Source organism: Solenopsis invicta, chromosome 6, assembly GCF_016802725.1.
Source record: "Solenopsis invicta isolate M01_SB chromosome 6, UNIL_Sinv_3.0, whole genome shotgun sequence".
Classification (NCBI taxonomy): domain Eukaryota; kingdom Metazoa; phylum Arthropoda; class Insecta; order Hymenoptera; family Formicidae; genus Solenopsis; species Solenopsis invicta.
In genome coordinates, this window is record NC_052669.1 from 17,540,107 (window position 1) to 17,557,528 (window position 17,422).

Consider the following 17,422-nt stretch of genomic DNA (forward strand, 5'->3'; position numbering starts at 1 on the left):
TGGCTTCTGATAAAGTAAAAATTTTTTTACAAGATGCAGAGAACAATGAAGTTTTCTCTATTTTAGTGACTCCAGAGGAAGCAAAACGTTTGGAAACAGGTAAATTTCAATTGTTATGAAATTAATATCGCAAAATATTTAAAGTTAAACAATTGGCTAACTCTATCGCGCTCCGACTGCGCGATCCGTGTCGGCTGATACAGAGCTGAAATATTGATTTTATACTCTTTATCACGCATTTACAGCTTTTGCACACTTAATATTTAATAATGTTCTTAATATTTAAAAATGTAGAAGATATTTGTAAATCATGAAAGATGAAATTAATATCGCAACATATTTAAAGTTAAACGATTGGCTAACTCTACTCGACTCCCGAAGGTTCATTTGCACACCGTTCATTTACCCACCACCACTCACAGCGGCCGATGTATAGAGATTTTCCATTGGCCAAGCGTGTGAGTGATCTGTGGGCAAGTGAAATAAAATTTCAAAACATGGGCATGATGTAACTGAACCGCAATGTTTGTCGAAGTTTTCCAGACTCAAACGCACATACAAAAGTATAAAAGATAATAATAAAAAATCAGGATCAGGAGCAAGAATGTGGCCATATTTTTCTGTAAGTTACTATTAAATTAATTAATATGCAATATAATCAAATAACTGTTTAAAGCCTTGTATACAATTGGTCCGAGATCTCGGATAGAAACTGAATTAACCAATCGTATTAATCAGTAATAATAATAGAAAACTATGAATAAGAATATTAATTAATCATTTAATTATATTGAATATTAAGAGGCAGTTCATGATTAATATAACGACTAGAACTTATTGGTTGTTACGTTAATCATAAACTATAAGTATGTAGAAAGGACTTCTCAGTTTGGAAAATTTTCCGAGGAAAATATTTAGAATATTTTAATTTAATTTTAGAACATGGATGAATTATTACATTCCAAACCATATATGTCACCGTTAACGACTTTGTCTTCAACGGGAAAAAGGACTGAAAAATCTTCAGAATTTAATAGCATAGGTGATACATGTAACGATGTAGCTGGTCCAAGTAGTAGTAGAGTTAACTTGGACGATGAAAAGCCAGTGCATAGTAAGTTTATACCTATTGTCTTTTATGTTTCACTTTGTAATTTTTTTTATAGAATGCTATGTACACCCATGGAATTTGATTCTGTCCATGGGGAAATTTTCTAAATTGAGAAGTCACCACTTTCTACATACTCGCAGTTTATGATTAATGTAACGACTAGATTTTATTGGTTGTTACGTTAATCAGAAACTGTAAGTATGTAGAAAGATAGCGACTTCTTAGTTTGGAAAATTTTCCCATGGACAGAATCAAATTCCATGGGTGTACAACGGGTAGGAGTTTTTTGACTACTTTGCAATTAATCACCAGCCACACTCATAGTGCTTAAACAGTGGAAAAACTCTAGGCACCAGTTGCTGTGAATGGCTGTGGTCAATTGCAACGTGGTCAAACGGGACGTTCTGATATACAACATAAGGACAAGGCAAAGCAATAGGTGTGAATCCTGATTCATATAAAAAAAATATGTATTCTGAATCACACTGTTCTTTAGTAATGTTATGTGGAAATATTTTTATTTTATGCAGAAAAATCTTAGCAAATGTCAACTGTCAAAAAATATATAGAAGATCTTCGACAAGAAAAAAAAGTTTTAGAAGACGCTATCGAGAGACGTCACAGAGAAGTGATGCAGTCACGCGAACAATTTCTCCTTTCTATGGAAAAAATGCTCGAAATTATGAGCAAGAAGTAATTAAAAAATTCTAAAATTTAAAAAGAGTGATGTTTAAAATAATTAATAATTATGAAAAAAAGTTTAAAATAAAATAGGGGTAATAATTATATAAGTAATAGCGATAAAAATTAGAATAAGTTTTTTATTGTGTTCTATTTGTGTGAATTTATTGAATAAATCAATGTAACTAATTTTGTTGCACCTCTTTTGTTGTTCATTTCATGCAATGTATATATTTTATTTTAATTGCAAGTAAACCGAATTCCTTTAACCGAGAATCTACGAGATATACATCAAAGCCCAATCTGTTCAATCTGACCTTTTACTTTTTAATTTTTTATTGAATACAAGAAACACCAAGACAATTTTACAAGATGTTATTTATAAGTTTATTTGTAGTTAAAAATAAATATAAACAAAAACATAAACATAAACATTTTGATTAAGATCATATATCTTATGCATTTCGAATAATTAAGTTATTGCAAATTTCATCTCTCTTTGTTTGAGCTCTATTATTATTTCTTAAGTCTCTTAATGGATTATTGTGTGGATTATCACATTGATTATCTTTGTATATATCAATTAAAAGATCATGGTTTAGCAAACATATCCCACATAGCACGTAATATTGCAGTGATATCATAGCAATATCACTTTTACATTGCAATATTACAAATGAAATATTGCAGAAATATCACGAAATATTACTGTGATATCACAGTAATATCAAAATGTCCGCGAAAACGCATCACAGTAATATTACTGTGATATTTCATAGTAATATTACTGTGATATTTCACAATATTTCTGTGATGTTTATGTGATATTTAAATAATTTTGCAAGAAATTAAATAAATAAATTATTTCAATTTATTTTATTTTTATTCTTAATATTATTTTCATATTGTTACATGTAATATATATTAAACATAAAAAAAATAATTATATTTATTAAAACAGAATACAATAATGTAAACGTAATAAATGTTTAATTTACAAAAAAGAATCTCTTGTATCCTTTTTCATTTTTGTTAAAAAAGATTCAATTTGAATTATAATTTTAGTTTATGTTCAAGATTAAATAACAATAAAAAATATTATTTACATGTAAAAATATAAAATTTTATATGGAACAGCGTTCCACACGTACCCCTTAAAAAAAATTGATAAACTTGGTTCATTAAACTGATTACTGATCAGTAACTGACAAAATATAATCAGTTACTAATCAGTAATCAGTTTATTGAAACAAGTTTATCAACTTTTTTTTCAGGGGACGTTACATTGGGAAAAAAATTAGAACAAGTATTCGTTTCCAAATTACAACAAGCAACAATTTTCTTTAAAATCTCACTGAAGTCTGAGCTAGTGAGTCGTGGTGAGCCGGCCCGGTCGGCCGCAGTGGCGTCTAGATATAACACCTGTGGCTGCACTTGACTCACGAGAAGGTCTCCAGCGGCGCGGCCACCTAGCGGTGGTGCCAGCACTCACTTGTTTGCGTGGAGTCTTATACACACGGCGGGACCGCATAACGGCTGTGCACGCGCTCGCTTTCGTCGTATGTTGTGACGGTCGGTGACCGAGCCGCAACATTATATACATACATATAATTAATGAACATTGTAAAATACCTAATTAATGATAGAATATATATAATCATATTTTTTAATAAAGTTGAAAAAAAAGTAAAATCTAAAGAAAAATTTGTTGGAAATTTAATATTTTAATTAACTTGGAAAACCTTTTACTGTGGTGTATAATAGTCTAATCAATATTAATGAATAAACTATTTCACAAAATAATGTACCGATCAGTAAATATTAAATGACGTAAAAATGTATATTTTTTTAAAAACTTCTAAATATACTTTGAAATATTTATTGCCAAGTGAATAATAAATGTGTATTAACAAAACTTTTTGTAAACATTTTTTTTTAAATTCCTCATGATAAAAATTTTTAAAAATTAAAATCAATTTTGTGCTCCTGTAAAAATTATAAATGGCAATAAGACAAATACAAAGGTTTTTTTGTAATTTTTTAATAAAATCAGTATTGATCGAGTTGTAAAGCAATAATTAAATTGATAGATTACATAGAAGAGCGTACATTATAGTTTATACATATATACAGTTTAAGGAATAAACTAAGTAAATATCTAAACTAATAATAAAGTTAATTAATTTTTTTTCTTAACATTTACTTTTATTCCACGAATGGGTAAAGACATAATTATTTTATTTGTAAGTTGATTTCTTCTATAGAATACCGAAATTACCAAGAATATTAAGAATACTAAAAATATCGAAATTAATCAAAGAGATACTGACGTTGCATTAATAAGACATAATAAAAACGTCATTTGACATTACCTTGTTCTTTGAAATTAAATATTGCAACAATATATTGCAATAATATCATTGGAATATTTTAATGTTATTATCACTGTGTAATATCACAATAATATTTCTGTGATATTTCTGTGATATCAGTGGAATATTTTAATGTCATTATCACTGTGTAATATCACAGTAATATTTCTGTGATATTTCACAGTAATATATAATATTTCTGTGATATTGCAATGATTCTGTGATATCACAGAAATATTACGTGCTATGTGGGATGTTATGTAAAACGCAACAGGCAATAATAAATTCAGGAATTAAATCAATTTGTTCCATATCTAGAATTGATAACAAGCTTCTAAATCTTCCTTTTAATAAGCCAAATGTCCGTTCAATAACCATTCGAGCAGATGGCAAGAATTATAATTTTTTTGTCTATTTGTGAGATGTCCATTATCGCGATATGGTGTTAATAAGCATTCATGAAGAGTATATGCTGCATCACCTACTAAGTGATTATTATTAGGAAACTTTTCAGGATCTTCCAAATAATTATAGACTTCAGACAAACGAAATACTCGTTGATCATGGACAGAACCAACATTTCCGGCATAACAATAAATAAATCGTCGCTCATGATCACAAATAGCCTGTCAGTAACAAAAACTTAATTATAATTAATTATATAACTGTATAACTATTATTTCATAAAAAGTATTAAATTAACGTAAATTACTTGTAATTGTATACTATGATGCCCTTTTCTATTGATATACGTTTCGGGACTGATATGTGGAGCAGTTATATTTATATGTGTGCCATCTATGGCACCTAACACTTTAGGAAAAGCACTTGTTGTAAAAAATCCCTTCATAACATCTTCTACTCTGTTACCTTCTGGCCATGTAATAAAAAGAGGAGATAATTTGGCAATTGCTTTAGATACTCTTCTTACAGCGCGTAACGCTGTAGCTTTACCCACATTGAATTTTTCACAAATTGATCTATAAATTATTAAAGGACATTACCCAAATAGCACAAAATATTTATAAAACATTTACTAAATATTTATAATATTTATTTTAATATTTTATAAAAATTTATCATAAACATTTAATAAATGTTTTTACGTAGATTGGACTGATCATAAATATTTATCATAAACGTTTCAAAAATATTTATGATAAATATTATGGTAAATGTTTTGAACACGTTTATTACTTATTATGATAAATATTATGATAAATATTTTAAAAATGTTTATTAATTATTATGATAAATATTATGGTAAATATTTTGAAAATGTTTATTAATTATTATGATAAAGATTTGTAAAATTTTACTTTTTTTATTAAATTTATATAAAATTTTTTAGTATTAAAAATCGCATCAGCAAACAATATTTTTTAAATATTTATTGTTGTGTATTTTAAATATTTAAAAAAACATTGTCTGCTGATTGGGAATAGTAGAATCCAATTAAAAATTATGAATTAATTTTAATTTTATTTATTATTTAATAATTACAATATTAATAGACATAGACAATTTTTATCATTCTCAGTTAGACGTTAGCGAGAAAAGGTATTCAAAGGTTCCTTCCACATGTTCTGGGACTTAATTCGTGCGTAGATATCAATAAAAACCGCCGGCAGACAAAGTTCAGGCGCCACAACTCTCTTAAATTTATTTTTTTGAAGAATATATATACCCGGTATACACCGCCTATTTAATGTACTAAACCTCCTCAAGGATTACTAATGGATTATACTCAATTTACTTAAGGGTCTCAAGGGCTTTCAGATCTATTCTATAGATATAGACACACCTCAGCATGGCTCGCTCAACGTGGCTCAACACAGCTCAACAGAAACAGGAAGTAGCTGCTCAGTCGCCGGTCGCCGGTCGGCCACAAATGGGCGTTCACGTGACGCTGTTGGTATGTTCTTTTCTGTTTCACTTCAAATGCAGTTGAAAAGAACAGACCAGGAACTTACGATAGTGGCCTAGCTTACACCGAGCACTTGATACGTACTATAACTCGTAACTTTCTATTAAATTCTTTCTATTAAATCTTACTTTCGACGATGCGTGTATACATGATACATATATTTAATAATCTCGATTCATATTGTACCAGTTTAGTATACTATTTTTTTAATTTATTGCCGAAATTAAGATAATTTAATAGAAAATTACTATAATAGTATCAAGTGCTTGGTGTAAACTAAGACAGTAAAAAAGAACCAATAGTACATCAAAATAGTATAAAAAAGAATAAGAAACTCAACGATACCACTAATTATTTTATTTGTATTTATTATAAATATTTACATAAATATTTTTGTAAATATTTATTCTTTATTTATCATAAATATTTTGGAAAATATTTAATAAATATTTTAACAATATTTTAGATAAAGATTTTTATAATCTTTTCTGTCATATATATAAAATATTTATAAAATATTTTTATAATATTTATAAAAAATATTTATGATAAACGTTTATTAATATTTATCATATATATTGTGTGCTATCTGGGTATGTTTACAATTAAATTGTATTTACAAATTAACAGACAAGTATAAATATTTTAATGACGTACCGATACGAATCTGGTGTAGCCATTTTCCAAATTGCAATAAAAAATTGTTTTTCTGCAGATATACTTTTACGTCCACTCTTTGTTCTTAATAATGAAGGTTTTATTAAATTTAATATCAAGTTAAATGTACTTCGTTTCATTCTGATGATAAACAAAAAGAAATTAATTTGAAAAATAAATGTATGTGATGCTTATCGGAAAATGGTGGAACTGGTAAAGTTTATTAATAAGATTTTAATGTTTTTATTTATACAGACAGAAGCATTAAAATCCTATTATTTTACGGGTTGAAATGCTAAACAAATTTACGATTGGTTTTTGTAATTTACGCGTCTCGGAAAGTACGCTTCATGTGGAACTGATACTCTGCACACTAGTATGTGTGAATCATCTATGTGCGAATCTAACCTGTGCGGGCATACATTCCTGTTACTTGTAATTTTCAAAAATTTATGTATTTAAAACAAAATAAATATATGTTAGGCATTTAAGAAAAAGAAAACATTTTACATGCAAAAAATTCAAGCAACACGGACATATCTATTAATGTACACCGAAGGACTTTGATTCTGTCCATGGAGAAATTTTTCAAACTAAAAAGTCGCTATCTTTCTACATACTTACAGTTCATGATTAACGTAACAACCAATAAGCTTTAGTCGTTTCATTAATCATGAACTGCGAGTATGGCTATGTTCCGATATTAACTGCCAGTACTGAAAATGTATAGTATATGTGACGTGAACTATAAATTTTCAGTACTGCCAGTAAAAACGGAACACAGCCTATGTAGAAAGTGGTGACTTCTCAGTTTGGAAAATTTCCCCATAGACAGAATCAAAGTCCTTAGGTGTACACCCACGGAATTTGATTCTGTCCATGGGGAAATTTTCCAAACTGAGAAGTCACCACTTTCTACATACTCGCAGTTTATGATTAATGTAACGTCTAGAGCTTATTGGTCATTACGTTAATCATAAACTGTAAGTATGTAGAAAGATAGCGACTTTTTAGTTTGAAAAATTTCCCCATGGACAGAATCAAATTCCATGGGTGTACAACTATAACCTTAAAATTTTGTATCAATATATCGCAAGAAGGTTGGATATGACAGAATGTTATTACAGAATAGCTATTATAAATAATAAATTTGATATAAAACTGTTTCTTAATTTACCCTAATTTCATTATTCATCTTTCAATTTTGTCCTGCTTATTTAAGTAATACATGTGTTACCAATACATATATTACTACATGTAGAATCGTGTTCATTATAGTTGCGACACTTTTTCTTCGATGGTTTTTGGAATGTAGCCCTGCTCATCGAGCGGCGAACGTAATTGGTTGGATCCACAAGTAAGAACCAATCATGTTCTCAGCTCTTGTTATAGTTGCGTGTTCAGAGACGCATCTAAGAAAAAGTGTCGCAACTATAATGAACACGACTGTACACAGCGTTTCTTACGCAGGAAATTGGATTCGACGTAACGATAATAACGTAAAAAACGTAAAATAACTAGGCGAAACTGGAACTGATGTTCCAGTAAAACGATATCATTGGTCGGCGCAAGTTACGCTTACGCAAGTTACGCCCCATGTGACGGCACCCTTACAGAATCCCACTACTGGGCACGTATTATGCATTTGTTTGGAATCAATTCCGATTGGAATTATTCCGTTTTCCCTAGAAAACACAATAGAAATTTAGTGAGAAACGGAATAATTCCGATCGGAATCAATTCTGAACAAATGCGTAATACGTGCCCTGAAGACCCCCTTCTACTGTCTATTTTCTCACTTCACTACTAGATGGCAGTGTCTTGCTTTTTGTTTTCTATGTTAAGTACAGAGCTTTTATTTCTCATGGCATATGTACTGTGGATTATTCACCGCGCATTTTATTAGCGTTTTATGAGAAACGTCAGGAGAATACTTTATCTCATTGTATTTTTCACCTAAAGAGCTAGATTAGTGAATGTAATTCTGGTAGTTAAGTAGACATTGTGAAATTTGTGAGATGAATGCCGTGGAAGACGAGGATGATTTTTGGAATAGCACCGAGAAACGATCATTCTGTTTCGAGAGCGAGGTTATGATTGTTACGAACCGTGCTGTAAAATATTCCCAGTGAAAAACATTCTTATAATATCTCAATTTTTAAAAAATTTTTTATTTTATGTTTAAATTTATGAAAATTTCTGAAAAAAAAGCTGAACTTGTTCAGATTTTATACAATAAAACTTGTAGAACGAAAAATCTTAGAATATCCCAAAAGGTAAATGTTAAGAAGAACCAACTTTAACGCTTGATATCTCGGTTCGCGGAGCAGAGCGACACTTTTCTGCCAGATTCGTTCATTTTGAGTGAAAACGCGTCAAATGAGCCTAATTTCGTCAAAATCGGAGGTGGTGGGGATATTCTTAACATTTACCAAAAAATTAATGATTTGACACATTTTAAGTGAAAACTCACTTGGAAATAACAAATTCTATTACAATAGATGGCAAATTTTTAAGATTGAAATTACAGGCGGATCAGTTGAAGAATGACACTGAGAAATTGTGGACTGGAATTTTCAATACATCGAGTTTTGAAAGTAGTTTTCAATTTACCGATGATCTTCAAACCACAAAGCCTTTGCTATCGATTATATCTGAAAAGACGTATAAACGCAGTATGTCAAGAATATAGATATAAATCTTGTAATTTTGGATTAATGACAAAATTTCTAATGTAAAATTTTGTCAAACATCTTGCAGTTTTAGATGCGGATAATAACTTTGAAAAAAGTCGTTCAAAAATAGAGACTAAACATTCCGAAATAGCAGTTACTCAGCCAGATATTACCTTGCGACAAATATTACTTAGCCAGCCATATTCATTAGAACAATACAAATCTCTCGCTAGCAAAACTACTTTGTTAGATACTGCTATCTCAAATGGAGATGGAAATGCTATTTTGATAGTATGAACTTTAAGTATTTATATAGCTAATATAACAATTTCGCTATGTTGTCCATCTACTAAAAATTATGGACATTGCTAATGTTAGATTAATGTTGTAGATAATTTTATTCCTTGTGAAAACTTTAAAACGATCCTTGGTACAAAGGCTATTAATAGAGAGGCCAGATGCGGTAAACGTGTATATACATTATCTGTTTATAAGACTGCAGACAAGTGAAATAACTGATATTTTGACGTACGTAATTTTATAATATACAATTAATCATTTTTAGCATTTCTCTTATACTTGATATCTTGCAGTATGCTGGGCCACTCCTCGACCGCTGCTGTAAGTGTTATTGCTGGTGTTACGTGAGTTAAGTTGCAAATTTCTTTTGCTATAACTGATTACAGATGAAGAATCTGCATATTATTGTAAAAAACACAAAAGATCCAAATAGGCTACTGCAAAAACTTGAAAACTGTCGTAAGGCACATTTCGCTATGCTGCCTGATTGCAAAGAAAATACATTTTTGGAATCTTATATTAAATTGTTGGGTATGGTCATAATCTCTCTTTTACTGTTATTAGTGTGTTCCTAGTTGGAAACAATTTTTGGATATTTTGGGAAAAAAATTATTTATTCCAGGTTTTTCTTTATCACATCTTTTCATTTGCTGGTTTTTTCTTTAAGATACTGTTACTTTTATTGTATCAATGATTTAAAAAATTTCTCTATTGTATTTAAAAATTGAAGTAAATAATTTATCAATAAGTCTATTGTTATTGTCGCAATTGTATTTTTTAGTAAAAATTTTTTGGAAAAACCGAGTACTTTTACTTTCAATTTTATTTTTCTGGATAATTGACGACGTTAGTTTGCACAAAAATTATTTATTTAAACTAAACCATTCAAGTATGATCACATAGTAATAAATAAAGAAGCGCCAACTATGGTCGACTGGATCTGGGTGCCTGATATTATTATATTCTGTAATATTTACAATAAATTTTTTATTTCATAGTTTTAAGATGCTTGTAGCATCATTATTGACGATCGATTTAATTTGTGGTATTATTTCTAGCTTTAATTTATAATTGTTAATCGTTTCAAAACCAATTGTGCCCAGATTATGAAAACTAAAACTGTATTTAAGATTTACATCTTAAAACGTGTAAAATAATATTAGGCATCAAGCTTTAGCTTCAGCTGTAATTAATGTTTATTTACTCATTTGTATATTAATATTGTAAATTGTTAGAATGGCAAATGGCAATCAAGCAGAAAAAGAATGATGAGGAGCTTCCATTGAATTCTTCCATTTTGGAATCTCTGCGTTATGCATACAAACACCATTGCAATACACCGAACGATTTTGTCACGATATCACCCATGACGTTTTCTCAAGACCATGATATCTCTCATGGGTTACATCAGAAGGTTGCTCTACAAATTAAAGCCTCCTGTGGTGGATGGGACGACATTGATCGTTTACTCTTAACAAAGGTAATGTGTATTATCTTGCGAGTTTTGATGAAAAAATTTTCATACTATCTTATATTTTTAAGAACTTTTACATCTACAAAGATTTTTAAAAATTTCTACTCTAACTTGTTCAGATGAGTTTTTCTCGGAAATTGTAAACTGAGAGAAGAATCTTAGAATATATATCATAGAAATCAGATACAAGGAATTTTAAAAGTCTTTATGTTCGTATTTATAGTCCTTCCTTGAGAAACGAGGATTCCTTTATTTCTGTCTGTCTTTATCTCACGTAACACGTTTCACCGTAAAACAAAGACAGACAAGAACAAAAAAAATCCTCATTTTTTAAGGAAAGATTATGAATATGGGATTTAGCCCTTCTGAAAAGTATTCCAATTTATATTTAAAAAATTGAATTATTTAAAAAGTTATAAAATATAGAAATTGAGAAAAATTCTAAAATTTACATGGAAATTTTGAGAAATTACGTGAAAAATTTTAAGAAAAATTCTGAAAGATGTTTACCAGATGATCTATTTTGGTCCATTTTCCATCAAATTTTATGTTTTAGGGAATACTTGGTAATACGAAATTACAAACGCATTTGTACACAGAAGACATTTTGAAAGTATTGTATAAATACAACGCGCCACATGCCGTTCTCGAGAAGTATCTGAAATTTATCGATAATCTGGAGAAGCGCTTAGAATTGGCAAAAAAACTATCTTGCCATACAATAGTAATCGACGTACGTAACAGACATTTTTATAACAATGAGATTATATGGTTAATAAATAATGATAATAATGTAGAGTTATACATATATATTTATATATTTCTAGATATTTGTACAACAAGGGGATCGTGCAGTGTTGCTGGATTACAAAGCGAAATTGCAGCCTCAATCCGAAGAATATTTTTATGCTGAGAGCGCTTTGCGTTTACCACATATAAAATGGAAGAGTTAAGTTAATTGTGTTCGCAAATGTAAAAAAATGATATATATTTAAATATAAAGAAGAATTTAATCATAATGCTTAAAATCACATACCTTATAAAATGTTTTTTTAAAAATGGAGAAAAATTTGGTAAATGCTTTTATCGCTATGTTTGATTGATATAACAGATTTCTTAAACATCGTCAACTTTAACAATTAATATCTAGCACCGATATAAGTATGAGATACTATTAAAGACTGATATGATCTCATGGAAGTTTAATTGTGACATAATTAACAATTTAAGGCGATGCTGGACTGACGGTGAAACTCACTCGACGTCGGTACTTCAGATTTTTCTTCTACGAACTGTGGGTCGCGCGTGAGGCAAAGAGTAAGGGGAATAGGCTAGCGCTCTTTGTCAAACGCACTCATCTTTCCTTGTTCTTTTGATTTTAGCGCCTCTAATGCAACATCGAGGAACTAAACTAGTGCTCTGTCTCACTCAGTCTCACTCTTCACCAATTCTCACACTGATTCTGCACGCACACATAAACACGACATTTTTAATTGAAAGTATGTTTTATTCTAAAGCTTTTAGGATTGTTTTGAAAGCACACTAACAATCTTACGTGTAATTCACAATACGCTGGATGGTTATTATGTACATACAACGTCTAAAACTTTTATACGCAGCACATATTGTCACGAGACTACTACAGAAACACATAGTTTAGTAACTTTTTTCTGTTTTTCGTGTCAAATTGGTGCCAGCGTATTGTATTTTTGTCAATACTTTAATCCTGGAAAAGGATTTATAATTCTATGAATTCCATAAAAAGTTTAGTGAAATTAAATATAATCGTGTTCAGTCGGTATCTCCAGCATCGCCTTAAGGCTCCTGACTCCTCAGCCGAGAACTCCGCGTTGACGGTAGCGACATTTCGTCGCGGACAAAATTAGAACTAATACACGTGAAACGTGACAGATTGACGAAATGTTATCGTGCATCGTGCATGTCATTTTGTTATTATGTGTTTCATTGTAAAAACATGACTTGTCTCGTATTTACCAAATTCGTAAAAATGGACCGCGAGTAAAGTTTCTTTGAATTTTATACATAAAAGTACATTTTTCACTCCTTTTAATAGCTATCCATGTGTTTTCCTGTCTGAGGCTGCGTTCCGAAATTCACTGCTACTACTGAAAATCTATAGTATACGTAACGTGAACTATAGATTTTCAGTACTTGCAGTGTATATCGGAACGCAGCCTGAATAGACGTCACTTTACGTGCTTTTTACGACTATTTACTGACTGCTAGGCGAAAAAAGGATAGTCGTGACCGATATTTAGAAGTGTTTTAAAGCCATCTGATTAGTCTGTTTTATCCAAATTGGCATTATTTAGAAATGACACGTCGGACAAAATTATGTGCCCATGTGTTTTCCTGTTTCAATTGCTTCACTTTACATGCTTTTTACAAGTATTTACTGATTGTTAGGCGGAAAAAGGATAGTCGTGACCGATATTTAGAAGTGTTTTAAAGTCATCTGCTTAGTTTGTTTTATCCAAATTGGCTTTATTTACAAATGGCATGTCGGACAAAAACACGTTGACGCGTCCTGTGTGCATTGAGCCTAAGGCTTGTTTTCTATTCCTGCACTAGACTGCACTGGAACGTTCCTTCTTGCTTTCACTAACTTTCAAATATATATCTATTTCATTTTAAGGCTCCTGAGTACTTGCCGCGGCCATATTGAAGTCGTGACGTCAGAAGCGAGAAATTGCGTGAAATGACACGTAATTTTGTCCGACATGCCATTTGTAAATAAAGCCAATTTGGATAAAACAAACTAAGCAGATGACTTTAAAACACTTCTAAATATCGGTCACGACTATCCTTTTTCCGCCTAACAATCAGTAAATAGTTGTAAAAAGCATGTAAAGTGAAGCAATTGAAACAGGAAAACACATGGGCACATAATTTTGTCCGACGTGCCATTTCTAAATAATGCCAATTTGGATAAAACAGACTAATCAGATGGCTTTAAAACACTTCTAAATATCGGTCACGACTATCCTTTTTTCGCCTAGCAGTCTGTAAATAGTCGTAAAAAGCACGTAAAGTGACGTCTATCAGACAGGAAAACACATGGATAGCTATTAAAAGGAGTGAAAAATGTACTTTTATGTATAAAATTCAAAGAAACTTTACTCGCGGTCCATTTTTACGAATTTGGTAAATACGAGACAAGTCATGTTTTTACAAGGAAACACATAATAACAAAATGACATGCACGATAACATTTCATCGTCAATCTGTCACGTTTCACGTGTATTAGTTCTAATTTTGTCCGCGACGAAATGTCGCTACCGTCAACGCGGAGTTCTCGGCTGAAGAGTCAGGAGCCTTAAGTGCACACTAATTCAGAGAGTTCAGGAACAGAAAACAAACGGAATATCTCGTGCCACTTAAGGGCCTCGCACATGAAATGCATAACAGAGCATAAGCGTAGCACAAAGCCTCTGGACCAATGGGAATCTTATGTAAATCAATATGGCGACTTTATGCTGGATGCTCATTGGTCCATCGGTCTTATGCTCTGCTTATGTTACGTTATGCATTCCATGTGCAAGGCCCTTTAGGGTGCCGTCACATGGGGTGCAACTTGCGTAGCGTAATTTACGTATTCTAGTAACTTATAGCGTTTTTCATTAAGAAAACTAGTGCGCACTGAATGTGCACTTGCTGCAGGTAATTGGGCGTTTCCGTTGGCACCGTCATCGCGCGAACCGAAACGTCCAATTGCAAGCGGCGAGTGCACACTCAGTGCGCACTAGTTTTCCCAATGAAAAACGCTATTACTAAAATATGTAACGTCATTTAAAAGCCTTCTTTCACATAAAGCGTATTTTGGGGATTTTCCAGAAATGCGTATCTAATGCAACCAATTGCTGATTAGGGTTTCTCTTGTACTCTCTAACAGAAATGCTAAACAAATTTACGATTGGTTTTTGTAATTTACGCGTCTCGGAAAATACGCCTCATGTGGAACTGATACTCTGCACACTAGTATGTGTGAATCATCTATGAGCGAATCTAACCTGTTCGGGCATATATTCCTGTTCCTTGTAATTTTCAAAAATTTATATATTTTAAACAAAATGAATATATGTTAGGCATTTAAGAAAAAAAGCATTACACATGCAAGAAATTCAAGCAATACGGACATATCTATTAATGTACAACTATAACCTTAAAATTTTGTATCAATATATCGCAAGAAGTTTGGATATGACAGAATGTTATTACAGAATAGTTATTATAAATAATAAATTTAATATAAAACTGTTTCTTAATTTACCCTAATTTCATTATCCATCTTTCAATTTTGTTCTGCTTATTTAAGTAATACATGTGTTACCAATACATGTATTACTACATGTACACAGCGTTTCTTACGCAGGAAATTGGATTTGACATAACGATAATAACGTAAAAAGCGTAAAGTAACTAAGCGGAAGCTAATGTTCCAGTAAAACGATATCATTGGTCGGCGCAAGTTACGCTTACGCAAGTTACGCCCCATGTGACGACACCCTTAATGCGCACTGAGTGCTGTAACCGGATAAAAGTCTGGTTAACAATAAAATGGGGTGCGCACGATTGGACACCGCACGATTGGACACCACCACTCACAGCGGCCGATGCCTAGAGTTTTTCCGTTGGTTTGGTTAGATAAGTCAAGATGATTGGTTGGTGTCCAATCGTGCTGTGTCCAAAAGAGTGTCACCCCAATAAAATTTATATTTACTCGTTCTTTCACGGTCGCCATGTAATTTTACCTGCTAATTACCAAGGATGATTCTCGATTTTCTCCATCTGTCTTTCTTCTTCCGTCTCCTGGAAGCTGATTGGCCAGCTTTTGCCTATCGTCAATCGTCGTCGTAACTGCGTCTCGCGGCAGTTGTAATTTCGTTAATTGACCGTTAATTGTTAATTCTGTTTTATGCACGTTAATAATGTTCACTTCGCGCAATTGCAAATTTTACAGTCTGTTCCGCGTATAAGAGACGTGTTAGGGTTGGTGCGCAAGTCACTTTTACACAATTGACTTACAAAAACCTTATTTATTTGAAAATCACATAAATCACAAATAAAAAAAAAAATTAAAATTAACATAACTTTTCTTCTGATCGTGAAAATTACAAACGCTCTCCTTAAATCTATAACAATGGCCTAGTTTACATCGTGCACTTGATACGCGTATTAAGCATTATATTCGTATCAAATTTTCGTATTAAATTTTTAGTACTCACGATGTAAACGATGCCGGATCAAATTGGTACGAACGTATCAAGCAGGAGTATCGTACCAAACTAATACGCGTACCAAATGATACAAATGACGATGTAAACACTGAAACGTACTTTGTAGCGGATTAGGCCTATTAAATATAACCTTAATTGACCGGTCTTATGATAAATAATCTTATTTGGTCTCTCTGAAACGATAACATATTAAAAAATGTCGTGTAAGAAACGTTAGTACGTTCAATGTAAACGAGCCTGTATTAAAGCATTAGTGCGCACCAAACTTAATACGAGTACCAAAGTTTTAACGATGTAAACTAAGTCAATATGATCTTATGCTACTCCTTTCAACGCGATTGTCTCCGAATGATGCAACATTGCATCATACCTCTTGATGTCCGGTGACATCAATCCTCTCTTTTCCGCGGTACTTTACCGACTAAAGCCTGCCGCAGACGATACGTTTTTTCTTACGGGATTGCTTACGTGCTCCTATATTGGCAGTCTTACGTGTTCCCGTACTGGAAATGGGTAGCTTACAGGCTACGCTACTGGCTCGCGTACTGGATTTTCGTAATAGATCATGTCCTATTTTTCTTACGTGATTCTGTACTGGTTTATTGTGAAAGCCAATCAGGACGCAGTCTTATAGGTTATACTGGGTTATACCAGGTTATACTGTCGAAGTGTTGTCAAAGTTCAAACGTGAATTCACTTCGCAAACATAACATCGTGCAGAAATGAAAAGATTTCAAAATAGTCCAAAGAAAGTATTTTATGTTTAATAGAGGCCTACTAATAAGAACCATGTTTATATGCGATAAACACACCAAATTACCATAATAAACACAGTAAAAGTGAGGCATTAAAGAATGTATTGACTGTCGACTCCATAAACGTCGGCGATATTTATTTCATTGTCGCAATTTTTCAATAATTAAAAATAATGCAATTTTACGACAATGTACAACTGTTGCAATAATTT

The 17,422-nt window shown here is 31.7% G+C and overlaps 2 protein-coding genes across 2 annotated transcripts; one reads left to right on the plus strand and one right to left on the minus strand.

Moving 5' to 3' along the window:
- Nucleotides 1-4,401: 4,401 nt before the first annotated feature.
- LOC120358111 (protein ANTAGONIST OF LIKE HETEROCHROMATIN PROTEIN 1-like) lies at nucleotides 4,402-6,963 on the minus strand. The gene is given in 4 exon segments (XM_039450833.1): nucleotides 4,402-4,550; nucleotides 4,553-4,790; nucleotides 4,877-5,144; nucleotides 6,749-6,963. Coding segments are annotated over 4 exon segments (795 nt in total). The 5' UTR covers nucleotides 6,889-6,963.
- Nucleotides 6,964-8,583: 1,620 nt separating this feature from the next.
- On the plus strand, nucleotides 8,584-12,216 carry LOC105200452 (spermatogenesis-defective protein 39 homolog). Its single transcript, XM_011168012.3, has 9 exons — nucleotides 8,584-8,838; nucleotides 9,279-9,423; nucleotides 9,509-9,714; nucleotides 9,815-9,951; nucleotides 10,017-10,044; nucleotides 10,110-10,254; nucleotides 10,959-11,203; nucleotides 11,754-11,930; nucleotides 12,025-12,216. Exons 1-9 carry the CDS (start codon nucleotides 8,767-8,769, stop codon nucleotides 12,148-12,150), a joined length of 1,281 nt encoding a protein of 426 aa, XP_011166314.1. The 5' UTR covers nucleotides 8,584-8,766; the 3' UTR covers nucleotides 12,151-12,216.
- Nucleotides 12,217-17,422: the final 5,206 nt, after the last annotated feature.

Bases quoted from the DNA above. Each gene is read 5' to 3' on its own strand.
- LOC105200452 (XM_011168012.3), top strand. From the start codon at position 8,767: ATGAATGCCGTGGAAGACGAGGATGATTTTTGGAATAGCACCGAGAAA. The intron at 9,424-9,508 runs GTATGTCAAGAA...AACATCTTGCAG, and splicing joins TGAAAAGACGTATAAACGCA to TTTTAGATGCGGATAATAAC. The intron at 10,045-10,109 runs GTAAGTGTTATT...AACTGATTACAG, and splicing joins GCCACTCCTCGACCGCTGCT to ATGAAGAATCTGCATATTAT.